This window comes from Perca fluviatilis, chromosome 5 (assembly GCF_010015445.1).
Source record: "Perca fluviatilis chromosome 5, GENO_Pfluv_1.0, whole genome shotgun sequence".
NCBI lineage: Eukaryota > Metazoa > Chordata > Actinopteri > Perciformes > Percidae > Perca > Perca fluviatilis.
The window spans coordinates 25940812-25968158 of NC_053116.1; the positions used below are offsets into that span (position 1 = coordinate 25940812).

At 39.6% G+C, this 27347-nt stretch overlaps 1 protein-coding gene across 1 annotated transcript in view; it reads right to left on the reverse strand.

Annotated features, from left to right (window-relative positions):
* The window catches only part of acot7 (acyl-CoA thioesterase 7), a 61568-nt gene that overhangs the window by 30057 nt on the left and 4164 nt on the right, over nt 1-27347 (reverse strand). Inside the window, exons 2-6 of the mRNA XM_039800935.1 lie at nt 24330-24447; nt 20583-20739; nt 10358-10449; nt 9698-9815; nt 8599-8685 (exon numbers count right to left, since the gene is read on the reverse strand). Coding sequence (XP_039656869.1) covers nt 8599-8685; nt 9698-9815; nt 10358-10449; nt 20583-20739; nt 24330-24447 — 572 coding nt within the window. The remainder of the gene's footprint in view (nt 1-8598; nt 8686-9697; nt 9816-10357; nt 10450-20582; nt 20740-24329; nt 24448-27347) is intronic.

The window sequence follows — 27347 nt, forward strand, 5'->3', positions numbered from 1 at the left end:
AACTTCCAATTGCTATATATGTCAGAGGTAACACACCTCTGGAGTAACTATGGGTTAAGTGTCTTGCTCAGGGATACACTGGTTGATGTGTCGCAGTAGGAATCAAACCCAGGTCTCCCGCAACAAAGCCATGTGTCATATCCACTGCACCATCACCACCCACAAATTAAAAGGTGAAATATCAATGCTGTGTGGTTTAAAGAGGACCAAAATACATTTTAAGACCATTAATCTAGTCTTGAATATGTACTTACATTTTTATGTTGTAGTGGTAACTCTAAAAGTAAATGTTTACTGAGGCATGAATTCCAACTTACTGCCGGTCTAGCACTGATGGTCTTGCACACCATTATAATAAAGCCGGCTTCCCTATTGCTACTGTTAAATTTAACCTTCTCCTTCTCATGGGACTGACATGGTCCAGTACCTTCCCTCAACTCTGGAAGCTCTCCCATAAATAATCTATTTTACTACTGCTCCTATTAAGTCCATACCAATGTAGTCTTATTTTCTAGAAAGTAATAAAATATGAACAATTACAAATAAAATCTAAAAGTAACATTCAGAATATAATAACTGAGCCAGATAAGCTGCCATAAACAATATATCGCTGTTGGCTTTTTTTACACAAATATCACTGTTTGTCTTTATCTCATAGCAGTGCTAAAATAGCAGCTATGGGAGCACCAGACAGGCATCAGCTGATAAGCTCTGATAATATTAATCCTTGAAACAAAGTGACCCTGTATTTTTTTAGATTTCATCTCATTTGACATTCCATTTGCTAATATTGAATTGTAAAAATTTGATTATATTTTTTTGTTTCTCTGTAATAGAATGATGGCTCTTATCAGAATTAAATGATCTTTAGGAGGTCATTCGGGGTAAATAAAGGATTCCTAAGGGATGGAGAGAAAGCCCCACTCAGCATGCTATGTATGGTATGAAGTGAATGCTAATGTGCTAAATGGCTAGACTGGAAAAGTCACAAATATAATTTTGTGACATGACACAAACTCTGTAACTTTGTAAGAAAATAATAAATAGAATGTACGGAGGACTTGGTTATTTGTGGAAAGGACTTTAAGACTGAGTAGAGCTGTGAGTGGGCTCCCGTGGTCTTGTTCCCTGGCTCCCTGGTGTTAGCAGCTCTCCAGATGCCTTGTGAAAACAGGGCTCGTGGGTATGGGGGGATAATTACCCCAGTTTGCTCATGTTCTTCACTTTACCACACTCCCTTAGAGACTTTCCACGGCCTAAAAGTAGCTATGAGTAGTTAAAAGCTGCGAGTTTGGTTGGTTGAAAACACTGTTGTATAGCTAGAGTAGTTCTGTTGGCAGAGCTGAAAGGCAATTACGCACATTAACTGTTAATGGTCTTCATTATCTAAATTGTTGGAATTTTAGTTGTTTATTTTTTCTTACCACACAATTGTCACATTGTGGGAGAAAGCTTCAGCAATTCCCCAAAATGGTTCATTAGCATTCCTTAATTTCAGAGAGGAATATTAATTAATTCATTAATTCATTCATTCATTCATTAGTATATAACTAATTAACTAATTTCATTAAGATGTTGATGTGGTGCATTGTTGTCTGAATTCTAGATTAGTGTACAGATCTTCATGCATCTCGGCTTTGGTTTAAGTCCCAAATCATGGCATTATTTTCTTTTCAAAACTTCCTCTCATTGTTGTCGTTAGTTCAGTCTGCCTGTGACCTTGCCTTGCATTCTTATATACTGCCCCCACGTTTCATGTGCCATATTGCATCATGTGGACACAGAATTTATTTCTAACAAAGCTCCAAAGAAAGCGTTGGTTTGTGTACATTTCATAAAAGAATTGTGAGATTTTATTGTATATTTAATTTATCTGGTGCACTAAAAAACTGTGACTAAAATGTTTAGCCAAATCAAGTGGAGGACGGCCCTGTCCTTGAGTACCAAAATGCTTGTCTTTATTAATCCCTTCCATCAGTGGAACTGTTAATGCAACTGATGCAAAAAGCAGTCTCCTTGTACAGTCAATGTAAAAGGTTAAAGTGAGGCTCAACGTGAGACTGCAAATGAGGACAAGTGAGGCCAAGACAGCCCTGGGCCTGGCGTTACACATTCACAGGGTGACATGGCACACTATGACTCTCCCTTTGCCGTAGGGTGGGAACACGAAAGGCAGAGTCGGGGGGTGGGGGGATGGTGTGTGTGAAGAGGAAAGACAGCTCACTCCAAATGGGGAAAAAAGGGCAATTAGTAACCAAGTCCCTAGTGCAGCCCAGTTTGCCACAGGCCAGAATACCTCTGTGATCAGATTCCTTCTGACGATTTCCCCAAATCTTTGTGCACAAAGCTGGCCATCGGCAACAGGCATGAGAACAATGAAGGGGGTCTTCCGGGCAGCTCTTGTCGCCCATCAACTCTGTTGCCTAACTTAAAGCCCTTTTAATTAGGACCAGCTCAGCACACTATGCAGGGCATCCACTGGTGAAAGTGTGAGACAGAGAGATATTGACAGCAAAGCATGTGTGACCTCTGCCTCTTTCACATATTCTCTCACCACTTCCTAAACTTACTCCTTCCATCTTTGTATGTCTATTTCTTCCCACTCTTACTTGTTCTTGCCCTCTGCCTTTACCCACAACTGACAATTCCCTATCTCTTTCTCTCCTTCTCATCCCCTCCCCAACAAGTGCTTTAATCATGGACAGTATAAAACGGCTCAAACTGGCTCCTAATGAGCTGTTACTATAGAAACAGCTCCTGTTAACATTACTGCCACGCAGGAACCCGCCCACATCCTCTTAGAAAGTCCCATAAGCTGCATATTTTTGTGTATATTTTACCATTTTACCAGTGGTGAGCTTTACTGAACACCTTAATAAATTAAAGTGTGACTTAAGTACTGAAAACTGCAAGCGAGCACAGTCATGGTTGCTGTTAAACTGTAAGCTCCATGCACACCACAGGTCTGTGAAAATTACTGCGATGCAATTCCCGTAATGGAAATTCTGTCAGATAAAGGGCTTTCAGATAAAATGCACCTCTGGCCGTGATGGTAAAGGTCATCGACTCCTGCAGATTGCTTTTCTAAATGTAGAACTTGGTCTTCCCAACAGTAATACACATGGTTAATTTCTGTCCTGTCTATAACAGCGAATGTTCATTTCACCACTGAAACATCTGTTCCATTTTGTGCTTGGATGATATCAGCTTATTCACTGGGTAATACTGGTACCAGGCAAGGTACTGCACTGGGGATTGGTTTACAAGTCCCCATCAAGTCCCTATCCCTTTTCGTAATTTGTCTCTTTAAAAGTGTCCTCTTACTGTCCAGCTATCAAAATTCCGATGAGAGAAGCTCTGAGTCGAGAAAAATTACTACAATCATCTGAATTGGCTTCATTTACGACTGTAGACTCACAGCAACATGATCTATGGACTTTCTTTTTGCCCGTGGCTTCACATCAACATTTGGTTGATTATTTCTGACTTTAAATGCATGTACATGTAGTTAGATGGTTACATAGAGTATGTGAACTTTGCACAGTAGATCACACACATACATATACACATACATACATATATATATATATATATATATATATACATATACATATATATATACAATACATATATATATATATATATATATATATATATATACATACATACATACATATATATATACATACATATATACATACATATATACATATATATATATATACATATATATATATATATATATATATATATATATATATATATATATATATATACATATATATATATATATACACACATACATATATATATATATATATATATATATATATCAAGTTTCCTACAGCTTTAATGATTGTGGTGGCAATGTGGTCAATAGTTTTTTTTTCAAGCATGCTGATATTTGTGGGTATTGTGTATTTATGTTGTTTTGGTTTTGTAATTCTTACGTATGATTTGGCTGATTTCAATATACTATTGCTCTGGATGTCCCGATATCTAAAGACTCTTCTCCCAAGTCTCGAAAAAGCTCCACCAGTGCAACTGATTCTGTATTTTATTTCTGAATCAATGTTGGTTTTGGAGGAGTGAAGGCTAGATGTAGAGGTAGTGGAAGCAATCCCCACACACACACACACATTCTCACACATTCTCACAAAAGGTCGATCAGACAAGCTCCAGTGGACATATCTCTGTCTCTCTGAATTCCTCTGTCTCAGGCAGTGACATGTTTATATACCCAGTGAGCATAGATCAGGGCAGAGGCCAGATAATATAGAGCCACAGATATGCATGTGTTCCTGTGCTCAGGCAGTCCTTGACTCAACTTTGTCTCACTCACTCACACTCACACACACACACACACACACACACACAAAACAAACTGTGCACACAAATAGAGATAAAATGCAAACCTAAATTGGTGACATTCAAACACACTACACAACTGTGGCCGGGTTGGATGAGTGGGTAGAGCAGGCGCACATATACTGAGAGGTTTATACCTCGACGCAGAGGTCCAGGGTTCAAATCTGACCTGTGATGATTTTCTGCATGTCTTCCCCCTCTTTCTCACCTAGCTGTCCTGGCAGAAAAAGCCCCCCAAAAAAAATCTTTACAAAAGAAAACACACACTACACAACCACTAGTCAATGATTATTTGTGCACAGATGAAAAAGAACTCTTTGCTTTAATCAGACTACAGTGGTGGTCCACCTGTGGCAATCAACTGCTGTTTCCATGGAAACAGGTGGTACGCTTCCTTAGAACATGAAGGAAGAAGGAGAGCGAGCGGGGAGAAAGGAAGAGAGAGCATGAAATAATGAGGAGAGGTGGGCAGACGATAAAGAATAAGCAACAAAAAAAGAAAAGAAAGATGGAGAAAGATAACAAATGTTGAGTTAATAGGCATCATGGTGGATTCGAGTTGAAGTTTCTGATCCTCGGATCTTTTCCATCATTTAGATAATTTCCAGGCTTTTTGTTCGTCAAGTTGGTTACTTTCATTAGGTGTCGACCATTTGAGGAGCAACTGTACAGTCGCCTTGACTCCTCAACATCTGGCATTGCAAAACATTTGGGGTAGTTATTAGAAATGTTTTTAACACAGTTAGAAGGCTATTCTCCTTTGCTACTGCCAAGCACCTTCCACGAGGTGCATTTTTTATTCAATGATAAATGTTGACTTTACAAATGAAATTAATTTCCCTCAAACTTGATTGTGCTGCTCAAACCATTGAAAAATTACATTTAAGAATATCAAATTGTGATTCCAGACATGTTCAGTAAGTCTGGATCATCCACAGACCTCACTGTAACTGTTTTCACAGGGACTATTTTCTTTAGTAGAAAGTTGTTCCAATGAAGACTGTTCATCTTCTCCAAAACCGTGGCAAACTATCTGCACAGTGTCATACCACCAGAGGTAAGTGAACAAATGCGGTTTTCTGTTATTAACAGGGTGTAAAATAAATGAGGAATGTGATGCCCACATGACTGTCAAGTCATTCCTCACCAAATAGATGGTATTACTTTGACACAATTGTATTATCTCGCATTAGCTTCAGTGACATACTGTAATTGTCAAATCTCTGGCTGGATGGATGACACATTTTGGCTCTGCTATTACAATCTGCGCTCAGGATTCGACACTGGAATATTTAATACGACTTAAACAGATGGTTTTATTTTTTTTAAGATAATTTCTTGGGCATTTTAGGCCTTTATTTGCATGGGACAGCTTATACTTGAAAACGGAGAGAGAGGGGGAATGACATGCAGGAAAGAGCCACCGGTTGGAGTCGAACCCCCAGCCGCTGCGTCAAGGAGTAAACCTTTATATATGGGCACCTGCTCTACCCGGTGAGCTACCCAGGCCTAAACAGATGTTTTATGAAGAAAAATACAGTTGTTATGAATTGTTTGCAAGTTGCCTATGCATCCACAGTGCCTGTTTACAATATGAACACACATGCATGTCTGTTCCTGAAAGTTCATGTGCGTTATGTCTCCTTAGGCTCAAGCTATTTTCCACACCACAAAAGGGGAAACATATAGTAGGTGAATAGCCTGGCGTAGCCATGTAGAAGTCAGTTTGCTTTTCTCCAATAAGATTATAGAGAGTAGGGGGAGCAAGAGAGAGTAAGACACAGTAAGAGAGAAAGCGAGCTTGAGCATCCTGACCTGACTCGGTTATGTAAACAAAATAAGTGTAGTGGAAGCAGCAGCAGCGAACAACAGGGAATGGCATATACAGATAGAGGGCGATGTGTGTGTGTGTGTGTGTGTGTGTGTGTGTGTGTGTGTGTGTGTGTGTGTGTGTGTGTGTGTGTGTATGTATGTATGTATATATGTATGTGTGTGTGTGTGTGTGTGTATTCTAAATGACCTGCATGCTTGTTCCACATTTGTTTTTTTTTAATTGGACAGATTTCTCAGCAAGCTTGCCAAATTAAAAAGGCAACCATGACACGAGCGACACTTATCTGTCCCGCCCTGCTCCCTCCTCCTCCCATCCTGCTGTCCTGTCCTGTCCTGTTCTCATTGCTTCTCTTTCTCAGTCAACGTCTCTCGTCTGTTTTGTTCTATCTGGTGTCTCTCTGATGGCCTCTTTACATAGCTGACCTCAATAGAAATGGCAGTATGAGGCAGGAATATCCTGCCACAAACAATATACCTCGACCGATAAAAAGCATCTGTTCTGTGCTGATAAAAGGCTGCATTTGTTACAGATGCAGCCAGAATGGTTTCCAGCGAGGGTTTGCTTTTTTATGTTGTTCGGGACATCAGATAAACCAGGTTTTGGGTTACGGGTGGCTAAACCATCAAATCTAGACACGCACTCATTAAATTAGTTGTTTATCTTGCTTCTAATATTAGTTTGCTGCTTTCTGTACTGTTTGCTCTTTGCCTTGTATGCCATTTTTACTTTTCAAACTTGGAATCTGGATCAAATCCAGTTGGGGGAGGGGGGGGGCAGAGAGAAACAACAAAAAGACTACAGGAAGCCTCTTGTAACCGATGCAGAGGAAATATGTTTACTTTTTGCAAGCAAGGAGCCTCAAAATGCCTGTTTGAAAGCACCATCCAAATAATAAAAATATTTTTCTATTTAAATATGACTGAATAGGCCCAGTCAGAAAATTTAACAAAGTCAAAAGATGAGTCATAGAGGGGCACTTTAAGCCTCTGAGTCGTCCAGCTTGTCAGCAAAACACAGAATTGGAAAAGGCATCAGCACCAAAAAACTCCCTGTGACAAAGACCTTCTATTTCCACTTTGTTATTCTAGTGGTCTATTTCCTGCTTCGTCCTCTGTTCTTCACCATTGCAGCCATGCCCATAACTGCAACAGAGTGCTGTCAATGTATGTAACAACCCAAACACTTACTTTAAAACGCAACAGTGCAAACATACACACAAATACAGTCACTCACTACAACCCCAAGTTTTCACACTCACTCCCAAAAAAACAGTGAGGCATTTCTGAACCAAACAATCATTCACTCATCCATTCACTTAGGAGAACATAAGAGCTAAAAGCCACACAATTCTTTCTCAAGGACGTTTCACTTTGGATTAAATTCAGCAGTATTTCTTCCTCTGTGCCTCCGCTATGTTGCCACAGTACACACTGTACCAATGTATAGTCTGGGGGTTAATGCCACAGGCTATAAAACTGGGAGGAACCCAATTCATAAGCACACTGCAAGGTGGAATAGAGGAAATAATGTAGATACTGTAAACACATGTGAACATGTACTGCATACTGTAGATGTGAGTGTGTGAATGATAAATGTTTGATCACTTCTTATTCCTTACTTGTTTCTTTACTCATTGTATTCTATATTTTCTTGCCTCAACTTCTATGTGTGTGTGTGTGTGTGTGTATATATATATATATATATATATATATATATATATATATGCATATATCTCCTTCCCCCACCCTCTGAGTTCATGTTTATGTTGTCAACAGAATTTCATTCAACGCTACAAAATAATTGCTTAACCGCCGATTTAGGATTCCTCATTTTCCTCAGCAACATGTTACAGACAGACTCTGGAACTGACTCTGCAACGTTTTGGCATAAAGACAGAAAGTCAACTGTTCACCTAACATCAGCAAAACAAAGGAGCTGATTGTGGAAGAAACAGAGAGACGGACACGCCCCCATCTTCAACTACGGGACTACAGTGGAGAGAGAGTTAGCAGGTTATATATATATATAATATATTACTATTAATTATGCATATACATACATGTTTACATTCAGCTTATTCATTTGCAATTACTCTCTTCCAAACATGTATCTTATCTTATTTCAGATGTTATTGTTATATTTTATCCCTATATTTTAACTTTAACTTTAACTTTTAAATTTTATGTCTTATGTATTACATTCTCATTTTGTTTTTTACTTGTGATTTTCTTTTTATGCAAACTTAAGTAGCATTGTTGGAGGGAGCCTAAGACCCAAGATTTTCACTATGACTGCTTCTGTAATTGTTGTACATTTGACAATAAATAACTTGAAACTTGAAACCAATGAGCTGCTCAACCTACAATCTGGAAATTAAAAGAAGGAGTTGGACTCACCACCATGAACGTTGTTGTGTAGTGTGCAGTCAGAAGGGGCCACCAAATGGATCAGGCTGGACTGGCTGTAACCAACTGTGTGTTGTTCTGCAAACACACAAACACACAGAACAAATCAAATGTGAAGAAAAAAAAAAACTTGCTAATGTGTATTTTGTCCAAGCAATCCAACACAGACATAAACTACATGCTTTTTTATGCTGCCCTGCCAAAGTCACTGTACTGACATGCAGCCTGCGAAAGTAATTTAACATACCTTTTGGTGAATCATCTGCAGTTGAGTGAGCATGACAAATTTACAGAATTATTTATTAATCTTACTAATCACAATGATTGAAATCATTTACAGAGCAAATATGTGCCTTTAATCAACTTAACTGTTATTTAACAAAATTGGAAGTTCTTTCTCGAGTGTCCAATATACAGTATGTATCGTAATGTTTAATGGAAGACAGGGTAGCAACAGTGCACCATAGTACATTAATTACTGAAAGCACACAAGGGATTCTTCACCTACTTTATAGCCTGTTCACATTATATTACCTCAGTATTTACCAATTATACATCAATCTAAATAACTGTTTCTGACAGCCCACACCAACTATTCAGACATATTAAACAATTATCAGAGCAAGCTAAAATAAAATGTCTTACACTGAAGAAAATATTTCCTTTTGACATCATGCTGCAGTACGTTATTACAGCACTGAGTTGCAAAAGGCACAGCGATGGAAATATAGAAAAAGAACACGGTGTCCTGTATTATTTAGACCTGAATGTTGTCCTGTTCCTACAACCACTAAACCTACTTATATTCCTGCACATTGATTGAACAACAAAATAAATATATTAAATCAGGCTCAAATAGGTCTGTGCAGTGCGCATGTGTTAAGTGGAGCTGTTACAGAAGTTGCAGGTTAAATCACAATGACACTTTTGACGACAATGTTAGCATCAATCATAACAGACATAAGTGAATTTCAGCTGATATATGCAACGTCTTTCTAATCACGTGGGAGCAAGAACATTATGTGCACCTTCTGTTGTATGTTAAATACATGTTAGGATTTGGTTTGAGGCATTTAGTGTAGGATGTTACCCGCGGGGGGGGGCACGGGGGTGGGGAAGTGGCCCCCCCCCCCCCCCTTTTTTTCCCTCTCCAGCTTCTGAGCCTCGTAGCGCTTTCTGCCCTGCTCCTCGTCTTCCGCAGTGGCATACTACAGATACAGCATATACAGTATAAACATGTGCAAAGGTGGACACACCCACTCAAATACCTGTCTCTGCGTGGAGTAATGCAGTAAAAGTAAAGTTTATCACATTGACATTTAAAGCTATAGTGCGTAGTTTCTGCCATCCCCCTTGAGGAATTCTAGTAGAGTTCTAGAGTTGCTAGTAGCCAAGGAGGACACGGAAGACTAAAAAAAAAACATGATGGACTCTTCAGAAGAGGTAATTATCGTCTAAGTTTCTGCGCGAGAGAGTCACCAGATGCCCCAATCTTCTGAACAGAGCCATACTAAGAAATACAGAGAGAGTTGTGTGAAGCTGATAGTCTTAATTAGCTTTGTAGCAACTCATTGAGCAATGGCTGGAATGTTACGGCCGTTCATTAATATCAAAAAGTTACGCATTAAAGCTTTAAGACAAACAAAACAAGTGAAATGAACTTTTCACACAGATAGAGACAGAGAGAAGCTGACAGGTAAAATGCCAAACTTCGGTCCATGAAGGTCAGAGCAACCAAGTTTCCATGTACCTTGATGGGTGGAACATCCATGATCTTTTCGACATTCTGCAGAGAGCAAGGGACGTACCACAGCGCTGCCTTGTTGGCCAGCTTTTTGGCACCTGCAGTCACAGAGAGAAGGCTGTCAGTTTGGAATTTTACAGCTTTCTTCCACCAAATACAACAGACACAATCTACTCTGAGTTTTGTGACTGGTTAACCAATGAGCAACATGTTTTGACATGTCTTTTAAATAAAACAATTGAGCAAACCATTTTGAAATAGCGGTTGTCAAAACAGACCTTTTTATTAACACCCCACTAAAAGCCCATCCAGTTTTTTAACAAATCCAGTGGTGCTGCCTGAAGATTAGTCTGTCTTCTGCAGACAAAGGAGCGGAAAACAAATGAGGTATTTGTTCAAAGACAATCATTCACGTCTATTCAGAGCACAAGCTTACATTCACTGAACGCAGTCCCTTGGTTAGTGCAAGGTTTAGCATAATCCCTGAATCTTGAACTTTCCGCATTGTCATGTTGTAATTATAAAATGGATGAAATAATACTGCAACTCACTCATAATATCCGTCTTTCATAACATACAGATGCACGTAGTTTTTGTTTGTGAGGTGTTGTCTTGTGTGACGATTGAAAAGGATGATGATGTAGGGTGAAAATATAAGGTGTCAACTGAAAAATTCCATAAAATCTGACGCCGTTATCATTTCAACATCTATCTTTCAGTCCTCCGAAAAAATGGCCATGTTCTTTACCCAAACCTCATTTGGACTGACAAGTGTAAAATAAAACACTTACATTTTTTTATACCGTAGGTTAGGTCTGAGCTAATCTTTGGGGCAAAGTGACCAGCTATTAGTGATAAGAAAGTTCTTCAGGTCAGTAAATAATGTAATGTAGTAGTTTAACTGTTTAGATATTTAAAGTATCATATGTTATTTTTCGTCTTGAATATCTTGGAAAAATGTTGAAATAAGTATCGACACTTTAACATTTTATCCCTTAGATTTCCTCTCTTGCGAATCCCTAAATAAACCCATCGTCATCAACAATGAGGGAAGCACACCTGCACCTGTCTTCCTGAGGATAGATATATGGTCTGGTATTTCCCTATGCCTCCATACAGTACATGCCACGTTTTGGTGATTAGCTCTGCCTTCCCACAGAAAGCTAAGAACCACAAGATCTGAGGACAAAACTCATGGAAATCATATCTCATAGCAAACAGGCGGAGAGGTTGCCATAGCGATATCTTTTCTATTCTGCTTACAATTGTTCCTCTTAATTCGTTAACAGAGAGAGAGAGAGAGAGAGAGAGAGAGAGAGAGAGAGAGAGAGAGAGAGAGAGAGAGAGAGAGAGAGAGAGAGAGAGAGAGAGAGAGAGAGAGAGAGAGAGAGAGAGAGAGAGATGGGCTATTTTGAGGTTGTGTTGTTATGGCACACAAGAGAGGCACACATATTAAAGACAGCACAGGGTCAGCAGATTCAGATGAAATAACTCGTCTTATAGTGTTAAAGGCTACTACTTGTGGCTGCAGCATCTGATGAATTTAGTGGATTGGTGTGTCTCGTAAGGACTGATGAGGCTTATATTCAGATTTTCGGAAGTTTTTAAATTGTTGCTTTGCCCATATTTCATCTATACTTGTGCTAAATAAAAATAGGACAACTCATAAATAAATAAAAATCGTAATGAAAATGAAGAATTGGGACATTATTACTGTGTGCACTTTGATCAATGGTAAACCAGGCAGAGACTTTGCAGAAGGAGATGTAAAGTTAAGGGAAGAGAGTGGGAGCAGAGGCTTATGGCAGGCTACTCTTGGGGAATAACATTTGCATTTTACACCCGAGTTAAAACCGTGCAGACAGCCAGGCCGTGTTGCCATGCCGACCACGCTTCTTTCCTCCTCCTCTCATTGGCTCCTGCCCTTGCCAGCAACCAGGAAGTTGCCCACAGGAGAAAGGCATATTTACATATTCTTGACTCTACTGAGACTGAGTGACTCCAGTCTGTTATTAGGTCCGGCTGGACCTTTTAAGTCAACTGTGTTTAGGATGGAGGAAGGAAGAGGAGGAGTGAGAGAGGGATGGAGGGCAAAGAACCATTCCCAGTCCAACTGATGACCTTTTTGACCAGAATGTAACCAGGGAACTGGCTTTGAATTTCAAATCCCTCTGCATCAAATGAAGACAATGTCAATGTACGACCATGTCATTGCCTGGACTGCAAGTTCACAGTGTGTCTACTAAAACAGCACATATTACTCCCCATTATTCGTGCAGTATAATGCACGTTGTAAAGGGAAAAGCAAATTGAGACAGACCATAGTCATAACATAACAAAACATGCAATTTCCTAGTGTAGAATATTTATCTTGATTCATTTTGCTTGTATTGTAAAATGCTATTGTATGTGTTTCTATGTGATTACAGAGAACTGAATTCAGTCACGAAGGAGAGGTTTCAGCTAGCAGGGGGGACAGCTGGCTTACTTAGTTTGCATTAATGAATTAGTGAATCGGAAGGTTTTGGCTACATCCACCCTTAACACAAGCTCCACAAATCTGCTCACTCAAGTTTCCACAGTCTATGGCACATTGACTTTGTGCATGTTTTTCAAGTTCATCTAGTGGCAGCTTTAGAACGATGAATGTAAACGGGCACTCTGGCAGCTATGGTGACAGCTGAAACAAATGGCACCTGGCAGTGGCGGTACTTTCTTTTTAATTGATGGTGTATTGGTGCAGCAGTGCATTGAGTGCATATACGTGCAAGAAGACAACTGCCTGTGAGCAGCAGGATATTACACAGGAGACAATCCAACTACAGGAGTATAATGTCAGCAAACAGAAAGCACTTTAGCATAAGCAGTAATAAAATATACTGATGTAAGCGTAGCAACAATGGAAACCACAGTGTTTTTGCACTGCTGCCAAACAAATCAAATTAATCAGATGGTCTGCGTTTACCTGACTCTCAGCTTTCAACTTTCAGCTTATTACGGGACAAAAATCCAGCAAATCAGGTTGTCACTTCAAAACAAACAGCACTAGTAGCTTTTGTTGAGAAGCCATAGACATAGGCAGACTTTATTTTAACTGCATGATAGACAGCAGAATTCCCAAACACTATGCTCTGTCATATTTAATTATAACTCAGAGCATTTTTGGGTACTGATTTGAGTGTTCACATGGGTGCTTAAGTGTGGAAAACGTCCCTCCAGCACTACTTATGATCATCCAATCCCCTTTACTAAGTTTAAGGCATCAATCATTACTTCATACGATTTTGGAAATTTCCAAAATGCACATTTTCTGTTCTCAAAGACTTTAAACAGTCCTGAATTCCAGTCTGCACTACCCTAAGATCTTTAATCTCTCATCTTGTTGTTCCTTTCCTTCTCTTTTTTCCCCTCTATCTTCACAATGTCTTTCCCATTCCCTCCACTTTGCCCTCACCCATTTCTTTCACCTCAAGCAGATTCACTCGATTTATCGCTGTCTTCTACCCGTTCACCCCTCCGCTCTGCCTCTTGACTCTTGCCCACTACCTTTCAATCTTCCTTTGAGCAGAAAAAAAACCCTGTTTTCTTTTCTGCTTTCTGAACACCATGTTCCAGGCTCAGAGACAGTGCAGCGAGGACCGTTTATAGTGCTTGATCCCCATGATCAAACCCAAACATTTTCCATTGTGCTGAGCCAAGGCTCCATTACTTTTAACTGCACTACAGGCCCACTGTGTGATGTTACAGCCTGATAGGAATAGATAAAATCATGCCAGGAGTAGAGTTTTGGGAGAGAAAAGGAATATCCAATACTCATTCTGAGCATTAAGCTGGGCTACATTGAGTGATTTTACATAAACATAATTTTCTGTTGTACTCAATGACCTTTAATCTGTTGCAGTGTTGTCGGTCTTGTGACAGACATCAGTTATGCCCTCAGGAACTTCTGTGCTCCAAAAGTCAAACCAGCCTCATTTGTAAATGCTAAAGGTCTTATAGTATAGTAGTATAGTTTTTTATTTTTTTATTTTACATCTTTTACTCAATGTTTAAATTTAGATTTGATAGATTTTACATTATACAAATTACACATCTTATTTCTCCTGCTGTGGGTGTTAATGACTGGACAATTGAATGATAAAAAAAGCATGAATAATTGTGTTCAATGAGCTGCACAGCTTAATATAAACCTAAAACAATATTTGTGTTAATACTTGGTGTGTGTGTGTGTGTGTGTGTGTGTGTGTGTGTGTGTGTGTGTGTGTGTGTGTGTCCCTAGTCAGTGTTGGGAAGGATATTTTCAAAACGTATTTCGTTACAGAATACATGCCCACAAATGTAATTTGTAACGTATTCCGTTACGTTACTCAATCTGAGTAACGTATTCTGAATACTTGGATTACTTCAGGATTACTTCCACATTGAATTGCGTTTTATAAGTGTAGGAATGCGGCTATCACATCCAGCTTACTAAACAGGCCTATAATGGTGTGTTCTTTTTATTCCAACTAGCTGAATGTGTACCTGAACAAGCAGATAGATTATTGTATTGGTAGTCCCGAACTGCATACTACAAAAATCTAACCGCAGTCTTGCTACCACGAGCTAATTTTAGCTAACGTTAGCTAGCATGTCAAACGGGGCTAGTCAGTCTTTAAACGGCTCTGGAGCTAGTAAATCAGCACGTAGGAGAATGTAAAGTCGCACGTCAATGTTAAAATAGCAAGGTGACCAGTAAAACTACAGCAGACGACTACACCTGGCTAATTAAAAAATAACTTACTTTAAGATGCTTCTCCAGGTTGGAGGTGGAGTAATTTGGACGCTGAAAGGAGGTTGGTTGCTGGCAAGCACAGGTTGCACTGCACAGTTATATTTCATTCTCCCTGTTCGTTCTTTAATGTGAAATGCTGTTTGAATTTCCAAGATAGAAACTTATTCCTGTCCTGGCTCTGTCGTGCCGGTTCCGACTCCATTGTGACTGATCACGCAAATAGCTATTTTTTTCGATTTCATATCGGGGCTTCTGGAAAATGCATAGAGTTGCCTTAATTTATTCAGAGTGAATAAACTCGTGAAACAGAGAAGTATCGTCATGTAATCCATTGATTTCAACAATGTAACTGTATTCTAAATACCAACGATTTAAATTGTAACTGTAACGGAATACAGTTACTCATAATTTGTATTCTGAATACGTAACGCCGTTACATGTATTCCGTTACTCCCCAACACTGTCCCTAGTTTAGTACATGCTGTTGTGTGAGCCACCAGGAACATGGCAGGAACTGTCATGCTCATTTTAAGCCTCATCCCACAATGCATTGCTCTCAACTCTGTCTATGCATGCGTGTGCGTTTGTTGAGGGGGCACGATCTGTGTATGCTGTGTTTATGCAAATGTGTACCTGAGTGTACATGCAATACAAGCATCATTACCTTTGCAGGAATTTTGTGTACAAGTGTGTTTGTTCCAAAGGTGGCTGTGCACAAACACGTGTGTATTCACACATGAATGTTCAGTGTTTTTTCTTTGTGTGGCCATTTTACATCTGCAGATCTTGTGCGCGTGTGTAAAAGCCATATTGTGTGTGCATGCAGTTCTCTAACGTGGATCCGTGTATGTATGTAGGATCTGCGTGTGTATGTGTGTAGTTTTAGAGGCATGTATGTGTATTTTCATGCATTTTTGTACATACAGGGGTAAATGCAAATCTGTGTGTCGATGTGTGTGGGTCTGTGTGTGAGTGTGCATGTGTGTATGCTAGTGTGCATGTGCAATCCCCCAGCGGGGACAATCATCACGGCTCATGCCCACAGTAGGCAGCCTTCCCCTGGGGGACTGTGACTGAGGCCTGCCTGACGAGATGCTGCCTGACTGACTGTGGAACCTGGGTGCTTGCCTCCTCCCCCAACACACACACACACACACACACACACACACACACACACACACGAAATAAAGATGAATGCATCAATACAAAGATGCATGCACACAGAGTGTATCTACATAGTGTCGCAGTATACAAGGAGCATGCACATTTATATATACACAAAGTTGCAAAAACATGCATGGCTGCACAAACACAGACCCTCTAATGTAAACAAAGGTGCATAAAAAATATTAACATAAACCACAAGTCTACAACTAAGCAGTATAATGTCTTCTTCCCATCCAAGCCATCCATTAATCTTTTGCCTGAGAAAAGATCTGGCCAAAACGTGTAAAACCCAGTCCTGCCTCAGTATGAGACTTCTTTTAGAAAGTAAAGAAGTGTGTCTGCTCAGTATGTGACTGTGTGGGTGTGAGAATGTGTAGGTGTGTTACTTTTTCTATGCCGAATGTGTCAGCATGTGCATATCAGACTCTGTATGCACGTAGGTCATCTCTACACAACCGCATGTGTGGTCAGTATGTGTCGGGTACGTGCGTGCGTCAGTTCGGAGCATGTGTGCAGGTACATCCACTTGGCGTCCGTGTCTGACTAGGCCACAGTGTGTGAGGCCTGACGCTAAGCCGACATGACAGAAGCAAATAATGTCTGCTCCCGTTATCTTCTCTTCCCCCTCGGCCCCGCAGGAACCTTTTAAAGGGCCAAACACTGATGAAAATACACACACATATCTATCCACACGCATGCATGTATGCAGTACAGATGCACCCACTATGCATATACGCAAAGAGAAACACACACATCTAACGTAACCTTTCTCAGTTATTAACATATAATTCTACCTTCAAAAACCCAAACATGTACACAAACGTGCTCAACCATTTATTTACACAACCCTACATAATGTGAATAAGAATGCATAATTTAACTGAGGTTGTATACAAATTAATTCATGAAAACACACAGACATCCATCAATAAGTTTATATGGATAGAAGCTGCGTCAACTCAAATGCACACACCCATACATACGACCTACTTCCTATAACTATGACCTAATAGAGCACCAAGTAGCAGCCTCTCCTCTGACTCTCCTCTTAATGTCAAAGTTGCCTGTATTTCTGATTTGAGGACATGAACTTATCTGCTCACTCTACACAGTACTGGAAAACATTCTTTAAATACTGGTATTCTAATTAATTTCCCTACATTAGGATATATATTTAATATGTGTTATATATGAATCAGGGTGACAGTAGAGTTCGTATTTATAATTTAAGCAGATGTTGAGCATTGGCTATCAAGTGACCTGCATCTGTTTCTATTCTATTTTATCAATGACTAATCTACAACCCTTTGTTGACATAAAATGCAAATATGGTGAGAATGTTAAAATGTGTTTTTTTAAATATGTACAGACAAGAGGGTTTACAAGGCTGACTCTATTTATAACATTGTTTTTGCCCAATATATGAATAAATAGAATATAGGAAGAAATACTGGATCACTGCACTAAATCATAAATCCCGTATTGTGCATCAAACCAAACGATGAGTGTATTCTGTTCATCAGCTCTCTTTCTGATCTGCCCTCTTCAGGGTCCTTCCTGACAGGGCATGTAGAGTAACGGGCTGTCCATGCGGATGCCTGTATGCAAGTACGTTGCTCCCTACCTGTCATCTCATATCTCTGCCTCCGCCTCCATCAACCTGCTTCCAGCCCAGCAACCAGCCAACCAACCAGTACAAGCCCGTTGCTAGGGCAACAGCTGTCTAGGGGATACTTCTTTTGTTTCTCACACCTCCTTTCCTTCATCCTTCTATCTCTTTCTTACTCTCACTCTCTTTCTTGCGCTTTTATTCCCTCTGCTAATTTTTTACCCATCAATATGTGTCTGCCTCTCTCCTCACATCTGTCTTTATGTCTCACTCCATCATTCTGTCTCCTTCTCTGTCTCTTACACTCTTGAAGATGGACAGGTTGCTCTGATGCCTTAGTGCCGCCTAACTACAAATTCATAAAAAAATATTATTCTTAATATCCTATGCTACTGAAACTCATTCAAATCAGCATTGCCATGATATATTGTGCGTGAGTGTCTATACATGTATTAATAGGTGTAGTCATCTTCTTTACCACTTTTACATGAATTGAAGCAGTTACAGTTTGGTCAGCACATTGCATGGGGTTGTTACGGACAGTCTGTGCATCACTGTTGCCACTGGCATTTAAAGGTTCAGAGATAACGCTAGGTCAGCCCAATGTGATCCTCACTGCATCTTTACTCATAGGGACTCTGGGCAGTGTGTGTGTGTGTGTGTGTGTGTGTGTGTGTGTGTGTGTGTGTGTGTGTGTGTGTGTGTGTGTGTGTGTGTGTGTGCGCGTATGTGTGTGCATGCGTGTCCTACAGTATGTGTGTGCATGCTTTTAATGTGTACATAGCACACATTAAATGTGCACATATGTTAATAATTAATAAGAATTTCAGACTGCTTCACTTGGCAAACTACAAAACTGGAAATCAACATGGCTCTTAGATTCTATTCCCCCGTCACAGCACTGTAATGCAGCTCCTCGTGAAAGAGGTGTTTCATCTTTCATGCTTTTCAGGACTGTGTTACTTATTGTGTGCTGCCCTCTACAGGTCAAGCAGCAGAACAGCACAGTGAAGTCTTTCCTTTTGTGCAAAGTGAAATATCCAGCATTTGGACAACTTAATAATACAAACAAAATAGTGATGGAAATAGATGAAAGATTCCACAGTAGCTTCACAGCATTTAAGAAAATAACTTTTCCAGCCCACATACAGCCAAATTCATGGTACTGAATGACGTAAATTATGTGTATTACAGTGAGACGAAGAGTAAGTACTCTAACAATCTGCAGCCCAAATGATTCTGATTAACACATTTAATACAATTTAATAAGAAACTACAGGTGCACACAGCATTTTGCAGGGTCAGAGCAGTCTCTGTACACAGATAAGTAAAGCACTGGTGCAAATAATGATATATAATAATAATAATAATAATAATAATAATAATAATAATATATTTTGGTCTGAGGACAGTGGGATTAGGAAATGAATCTACCCTGATTAGTGTAAATAAAAATACTTCACAGGCAAATATTGAAAAAGCAGGGGTGTGGGGCTTCAGTTTTAGTTTCATGGTCTGGGTATTGTGCATGCTCTCTGTCATGACTTACTGGGACAATTGTATTCTTTAATGTTATTACTAACACCTGTGCTTATCAGTGTCTGCTGAGCAGTCACTCATAAAATGGTAATCAAAAAGAATTGCTTTCAGCTGTGTGATTTAGAAATACTACTGAAACAATATACTGTAGAGTGCATGCTTTTTGACACCTGGTAGACAAGTGAATAGAGAAATAAAATCATCTTAATTATAAAAAATGTAAATCATATTATAGAATATTTTGCACCAACAATAATAACTATGTTTCATTAGAATCTACTGCAGTACGAAACATATGTCAAATATATTAGCTTACAGTATTGATAAACTGACTGCATATCTATATACATGGTTGCAATTAATTTACTTCTTGAGTCTGTCGGACAATTATTAACGCAGTTAAATAAAAATTAATAAACCTTTTATATGTAATTACACAACAATAAATTAGTTTACTGCTTATAATCGTGCTGTCTTCGTAAAATCTTAAGAGGGTGAAAGATTTTAACGTTATTCAAATTTCTGAGCTGATCTGAGCTGCAGAAATCTGCTCTTATACTGAATTATATGGCCTTAAATCTCTGTGAGACCAAGTGTGGAGCATGTCAAGTTAAACATAATACAGTATGGTCAAACCTCAGATACAGTATACTAATTGACATGGAGGGGATTTCTACAGGACACAGAGGCTGGGTTTGGACTGAACCACATGTGCATTTTAAACTGCAGCATTTGAAGACACAGCAACAGGGTTTAAGAGACCACGTGATTTTGTTCCAGACACATTTAAACATGTTAAATCTTAAACTGCAGCTAAGTTAATAACAACACGACAATAACAATAGCAACAGTCCCCATCTCTCCTGTTTTAGTTTTTGCAGTGGGTGTGGGTGAGTGAGAATGAGGCTAAAGGTGAATGCTGTTGTGTAGGTAAGGCAGCAGGTTCACGCTCATCATCATATTCTAACCAGAGGTGTAGCAGCATGAATATGAATATTACTTCTATGAACAAAGGCAGAATTTTAATAATTTAGCAGAGAATGAAATTTCAGTTCATTACCCATTTAAAAATATTATCAGTTAACACAGTTAAAGAAATGTCTGAACTTTACTATGTTGTAAAAGTATTAAATGCTAGTCACCTGTGAGGAGGTTCTCAGCAATGACTTTGACCTGCACCTCCAGTGAGTGCTTAGAGGTGTAAGTGATCTCAGCGGTTACATGGGCGACTTCGCCAATAAACATGGGGAAAAGGAACTCTGTCTTCTCCACACGAACCAGAGCTGCCAAACAACGGTCCTAGAGTGGAGAAACAAAGCAAACCTAAAACTTTTACATACTTTCACAACAGCAAAGGTCCAATATGTAATATATTTACTGTAATAAATCCAAAAATGACCCGAATGCATCATCAGATATTAAGGAAACATGCTAAGTTGAAATACTATCTTTTCTGACAACAATGCTAATGCCAGTATTTTCTCCTTTTGAAATTTCTGTTCAGTGATGGAATATCTGTTTGGTTTTGGCCTGTGTGTTGTTATCAACTGCCAAGTTCGACAGCCAGGCCAGGTTGCCAGATATACCTGTAAAAACGTAAACCCAGCGCACTAAAGCTGTAACGTTAGTACAGCCATGAAACAGCAAATGAACGGGATCAACTGAGATAAATTCTACCCTACCTAAAAAACCCTGGCATGTTTCTAACAGTTGCTTGACCAGAGACGTAACAAACCCTGGGTAAATATTGGAGATATATTTGAAAGATGGAGACAGCTTAGAGCCCAAAAGGACACAGAGTTGGCTAATTTCCTCCTGAACAGATAGCTAAGCATTAGCTTCAGGCTAATTTATCATGGCTACTGGGGCGGGCATTTTATGTTATTTCAACATTTGTGTACTCACATTGAATTATATAGCTAGAGTACCCGAGTTGGTTAATCGCAAAAACAAATTCAAGACAAAGCCAGTAAAGTGATCTTAACTGGTCCTGGCTAACTCCGCCATGCTAACCCTGCTAACGTTATCGGAGGACCAGGCAAGCGGGCCACGGCTGCCTTTACAACGTGTAGCCTGTTCAGAGGCCGTAGCCGACAACAGTGAGTTATTTTAAGCCAAGAGAGGGAGGCTGTAAATCGGGAAGAGAGGACTGTGAGTTTGCAGTGTGTTTAGCGATTGTTGCCGTAATTCTAAGCCAATAAAGTGTGTTCAGTCGGGTGGAGAGGACGGCAAGGTTGGGTTATTTTTAGCGGTTCCTACCGTAATTCTAAGCCTAGGAAGTGTGTCTGTCCGTCAGGTGGAGAGGATAGCGAAGTTGTTGTGTTTTTAGCGGTTCCTACTGTAATTCTAAGCCAAAAAAGTGTGTCTTCAGTAAAACAGAGATACAGCTGATTATGATCAGTAATTCTGTATCTTCCTGGTTTACAAAGTGTTTTATAAAGAAGTGTAACTTGGTGGTGCAACTGTTCAAAACTGTTCACAACTTCAATAGTTATTTGTGCATCATTGTGAGCTGCCAGAAATCTTAAATACTTCAAAATCAATAAGTCGCAGACACCAGGATGAAATCCTGCTGACCAAAATTCCGAACATCTCATATGATGGTATAAGTGTGAGGGAGGCTGTCAAGAAATCTGGGATTTTTCTGTTTACATTTGTGCTGTCTTATTATCAGCTTCTCAGTCATCTGAAATGCACTAACCTGTATGTTTGAAAGGTGCTAAACTGTACAAATAAAGTTTGATAGATTGATTGATTGTGATGATACCATCGACTGGAAGCTTTTATCTTCATATAGTACCATGATAAAACCACTAAACATAAAGTATAGAAATGGAATTAGATATAAAAACACTCGAGATATTTTTGCATTTATAGATGATGCACAGTAAAATAATGGAGTTAACTTAAAAGCTAAAAGCTATTTCTGAATTTAATTTCACTTTGTTTTAGATGATTTCAAGAATATATCACCTATTTCTATTCTCTCATACAATAAAGTGTAAATGCCTGTTGTGTCCATAAATGTGTTTTACTTAATATTTTATCTGAAGAGCAGGATACAATCACATTGTTGTTTAAATGTGATATACTGTTACTAAACAAGGTGAACTATTAGGCCCTGTTTACACGATGACGCTCGGGGGTGAAAACGAAAAAATATTTTATCGGATGTGCTTTTCGTTTATACGGCGACATCGTTTTTGGGGCTTAAAAACGCAAAAAGTGAAACCACCCTCCAGAGTGGGAATCTTAAAAACGCTCCACTGTCACGCTAAAGGGTAAAAACGCAAAAGTCTGAAGACAGCGATGTGGAGAGAGACGAGAAAAAGGCGTCCAGGTTGTCTGTTGTTACGGAGTAGGCTACAGAAATTATAGGCTCCTGTTATCTAAAACATTTTCAACGTAATGGCTCAATATTTAAATGACTTTGACAATGTGGATAAGGTTGTTATAGTTCGATGACCATATGTAGGCTATTCATTTGAGGCAGAGTAGGCTACAACGTTGCGGATGAAGAGAAAGAGAGAGAGCAAGTGGCAGTGGCCAGCAGACAGAGGAGGGTCTTCTTCAGCCTCCTCTGCTGAAGGGCTGCAAGGCTCAGGATATTGGTAGTGCTCCCGTGGGTGCTGTGCTGTGGCTTATCACGGTCGACTATGCCGGTCATCATCAGACAAACGTGCAACTCCACCTCCTCGTCTTTCCAGACAAGCTTTTGTTGTTCGCTTCGACATGTTTTGGTTTCGCCCTACTAATGAGAGAAGTAGAAGGAAGGTTCTACGTAGGCGCGCAGCCTTGATGGTGTTGTGTGGCTGTGCCACCTAGCCGCCTGGCGTGCATACTACATTGAATTTCATACACTTTTGTGTCACCATATGCACGCAGATTTCCCGCCTCAAAACTCTCGTCTAAACGCGGAATAAAAAGTGAGAACGCAACGCCACTTTTGCATTTTCTCTTCAGATTGTTTCCGTCTAAACATAGCCTTAAGCAGTGGTTAAGCGAATGGAACGACACTTATGATGGCGTCGAGGATTCCCCCGGGAGCAAATGCCGACGGGAAGTGAACGAGGGCATGTTGACCCACTAAGAACCGCAGCCGTGGTTTTGGCTCCATGGGGCCACTGAACAACTCTCAGGACCATCGCCCTATGTAGATATGAAGCTAACAAAAACACAACAATTCTTAGTTTCAGTGATTATAGACTAATGAAAACATAATTATCAACATTTTATTGCCAACAGATCCCTCTAAATCCTACAAACTGCTCCCTTAAAGGTCCAAGACATGCTGCTTTTTGCATGCTTTTATATAGGCCTCAGTGGTCCCCTAATACTGTATCTGAAGTCTCTTTCAGCCTTGGTGCAGAATTACAGCCACTATGAGCCAGTCCCACAATGAACTTTCCTTCGGACGTGCCATTTCTGTGTCTGTAGCTTTAAATGCTACTCAGGAGGAGAGAGGTGGGGCAAGGTGGAGGGTGGGGGAGTGGCCTTGACAAACTGCCATGCTTGGCTTGTTTGCAAGCCATGATGTCTCTCTCTTTCTCATGGGCGGACCAAATTCTCTGGGCGGGCAAAGCAGAGAAAGAGGAGGTAACCTTTCCTCTTATGACGTCATATATGGAAGATTGCAGATTGGCCCATCTGAGCTTTCATTTTCTCAAAGGCAGAGCAGGATACCCAGGGCTCGGTTTACACCTATCACCATTTCTAGCCACTGGGGGACCATAGCCAGGCTGGAGGAACTCATTTTAATGTTAAAAAACCTCATAAAGTGACATTTTCATGCCATGGGATCTTTAAGGAGAGAAGTCCTGCAATCTTTATTTACCCACAGAACAATAAAACAGATTAGGTTAGGGTCTGATACAGTTGCTCTCTCTTACCCCATTCTGTGTGTTGCAGTGTCGCGTGCCAATAATGCATCCGGCTTCCTCGATCATCTTGAGGATTATGCCACCATGGACATTGCCCACAATGTTGGCATCGTCTGGCCGCATGAGCCTACAGTAAGAAGAATAGTTAGCGTGACTGTGGATCTGATGGTAGGATTACAACATGTGGTTTTAGCATCTTGTCATAAGAGTTCTTGGCATCTTGTTTGTAAAAACTATCAATCAATAAATATATATATTTATAAACTGTATAATAATAAACTGACCAGCCGTGCAAACTAATAATTTCACTTTTTTATTTTAAAAAGAGGGAAGCTGCGATAGATTGTAAAATTGTTGAACAATGATTTCAGTCTCTTCTTACTCTAACAACATCTGATACTTTAAAGTGCTCATATTGTGCTTTTTGGCTTTTCCCCTTTCCTTTATTGTGTTATATATATTTTTGTGCACCTTATAGGTTTACAAAGTGAAAAAGCCCAAAGTCCACCACCCCAAAGGGATTTACCATCTCCAACAGAAAACACTGTTCACAAACTGCTCCAAACATCTCTATTGTAGTCCAGCTTTACTTCCGTGACAAACATGCGTCACTTTGTAACACACGTTATAATGCTCACCTAGCTGCTAGCGTGGCACGCCCTCATACTCTGCAACTGACTAGCTAGCAGTATTTACTGTGCATGTACGACTCCCAACAAAGATGGAACAGAAGTGTGATGCCTCACTCTGTAGCTAAAAAAGAGAGCTCAACACACAGGGTGAAAAGAGGAGCTGCAGCAATGTGCAGTACAACAAATATATGGTGTTTTCTGAAACCACATAAACCTATTCTGGTACAACCTCTAAATACAATTATGAACCTGAAAATGAGCATAATATGAGCACTTTAATGCTAATTTTAAAAATACAGGACTAAGAGCCAACAATTTAAGATCTTGGGATGTGGGAGGCAGAAGATGTGTTAATCCGCATTTACCACACTAAAATGTGCCTAGGCGGTGTGTTTTCAGTTTAAGTCACTGAGCAGAGTTTAACTGCATTTCAATCACCTGACATATTTAGTACTGGTATTTATTCATTTAAATCAGGCTGGTATTTACTTGAAGCTGGCTTGATGTATGACATATTTTTTGTTGATACTTTATCTGAAAAAGAAGGAAATAATCTGTCATGTGTGTTGACAGAAGGCTAGGAGAACAATCTAGGAACATATCTGCAGTGATGTGCTTCGAGATAGAGCAAAACATGTTGGGAGTATTTTCTAAATGTTTTGACTCCAGCCTCTTCTCTCCATGTCTATCTGATGACTACATACAGTATCATTGACAGTGCAGCATTCCGTCTTGTAGATCAGCTGTTTCCAATTCTTTCGTGTGGGTTGAAATAGTCTTACCAGTTACGATCTAATCTGCTTACATACCCCGAGGTCACAAACACACCAGGTTGCACTGAGATCTGACTAATCATGGGAATCATACAGTAAAGCTTTACAGGAGTGTGTGCGTAATACACAGCAAGAAGATCCCCATCTTGAAGGTGATTGTTTACTTCTAATAGAGTTGATTGTGCAATAGTCTTGTTTAATGTTTTGTTTATAGTTACAACAACTTTAACTACTGATGCCATTTTGAAAATGATTATTGTTCCTTGTTTTTTGAATGACATAGACTTCTGATATGTCAGAGGTCACAGTCAGAGTTACATGTAGATGGGTGGGGAATTTAACAATTGCAACATTTACATTTTACTGGCGTCAAGAACCGAGCAGCAGCACTACTTGACATTGTTGTATTACACATAGTAACCAGGAAATAAATTAATATCTACTACTTCAGCACTGTGATAGATTCTTCTGTTGAGAAACGTAGAGATATCCGGGAGGTGCTGATTTACCTTTCTGTTTATCATATGATGTGAGGCTATAGTATACAGTATCTTACAAAAGTGAGTACACCCCTCACATTTTATTAAATATTTCATTATATCTTTTAATGGGACAACACTGAAGAAATTTCACTTTGCTACAATGTAAAGTATTAAGTGTACAGCTTGTAAAACGTGTAAAAAGTGTAAATGTGCTGTCCCCTCAAAATAACTCAACACACAGCCATTAATGTCTACACGGCTGGCAACAAAAGTGAGTACACCCCTATGTTAAATTCCCATAGAGGCAGGCAGATTTTGATTTTTAAAGGCCAGTTATTTAATGGATCCAGGATACTATGCATCCTGATAAAGTTCCCTTGGCCTTTGGAATTAAAATAGCCCCACATCATCACCTACCCTTCACCATATCTAGAGATTGGCATGGTTTTATGTCGGTTAGCCTAATAGCTGGTTTGATTTGCATTGAGAGATTATTTTATGGAAAGTACCCCATGCCAATCCCTCTTATATGATCTCTAAATTCACGTTGTTGTGAGTGATGTCATGCTGGATACCGTTGACTGCCCGTTAGGCGTCACAACTGGTCAAACTGGATCTCAACACAACCACTGACGCACATATTGGCAACAGTTGAACAATAGAATGTCATCATCCCACCTAGGTTAGTGTGGCACAGCTGCCTGACAGGCAGAGTAAGAAAAGGTTTAGTGACATATCTGGCAAGAGTCCCAGGGACAGTTTTAAAAAAGTGGGTTTTTTGTTGGAATGTATCTATGTACTTTTTTTTCAATAAGCTTGTGCCTAATTGCTTCATTCATGAAAACATGTCTACATGAGATTTTCTTCAACAATAGCTAAGAAATCCAGAATTAGAACAGTAACATTCAAGACCAAGATCACAACCAAAACTGTTGTTAGCACCACAAGACCTGTCTTTCAAATCTAGGTACAGGTTTTAGAAATATTCAGAAAAACAAACAAGCTAACAGGGGCAAAGGCTATGCCATACCTAAAGCCACTGATAATGCTTTCAAAGAAGGGGAACGGAAAGAATAAAACTGTTCCAATGGTGTTTCCAGAATTGATTAAGAGGTGAAAGTCTATGCCAGGATTGAAAGC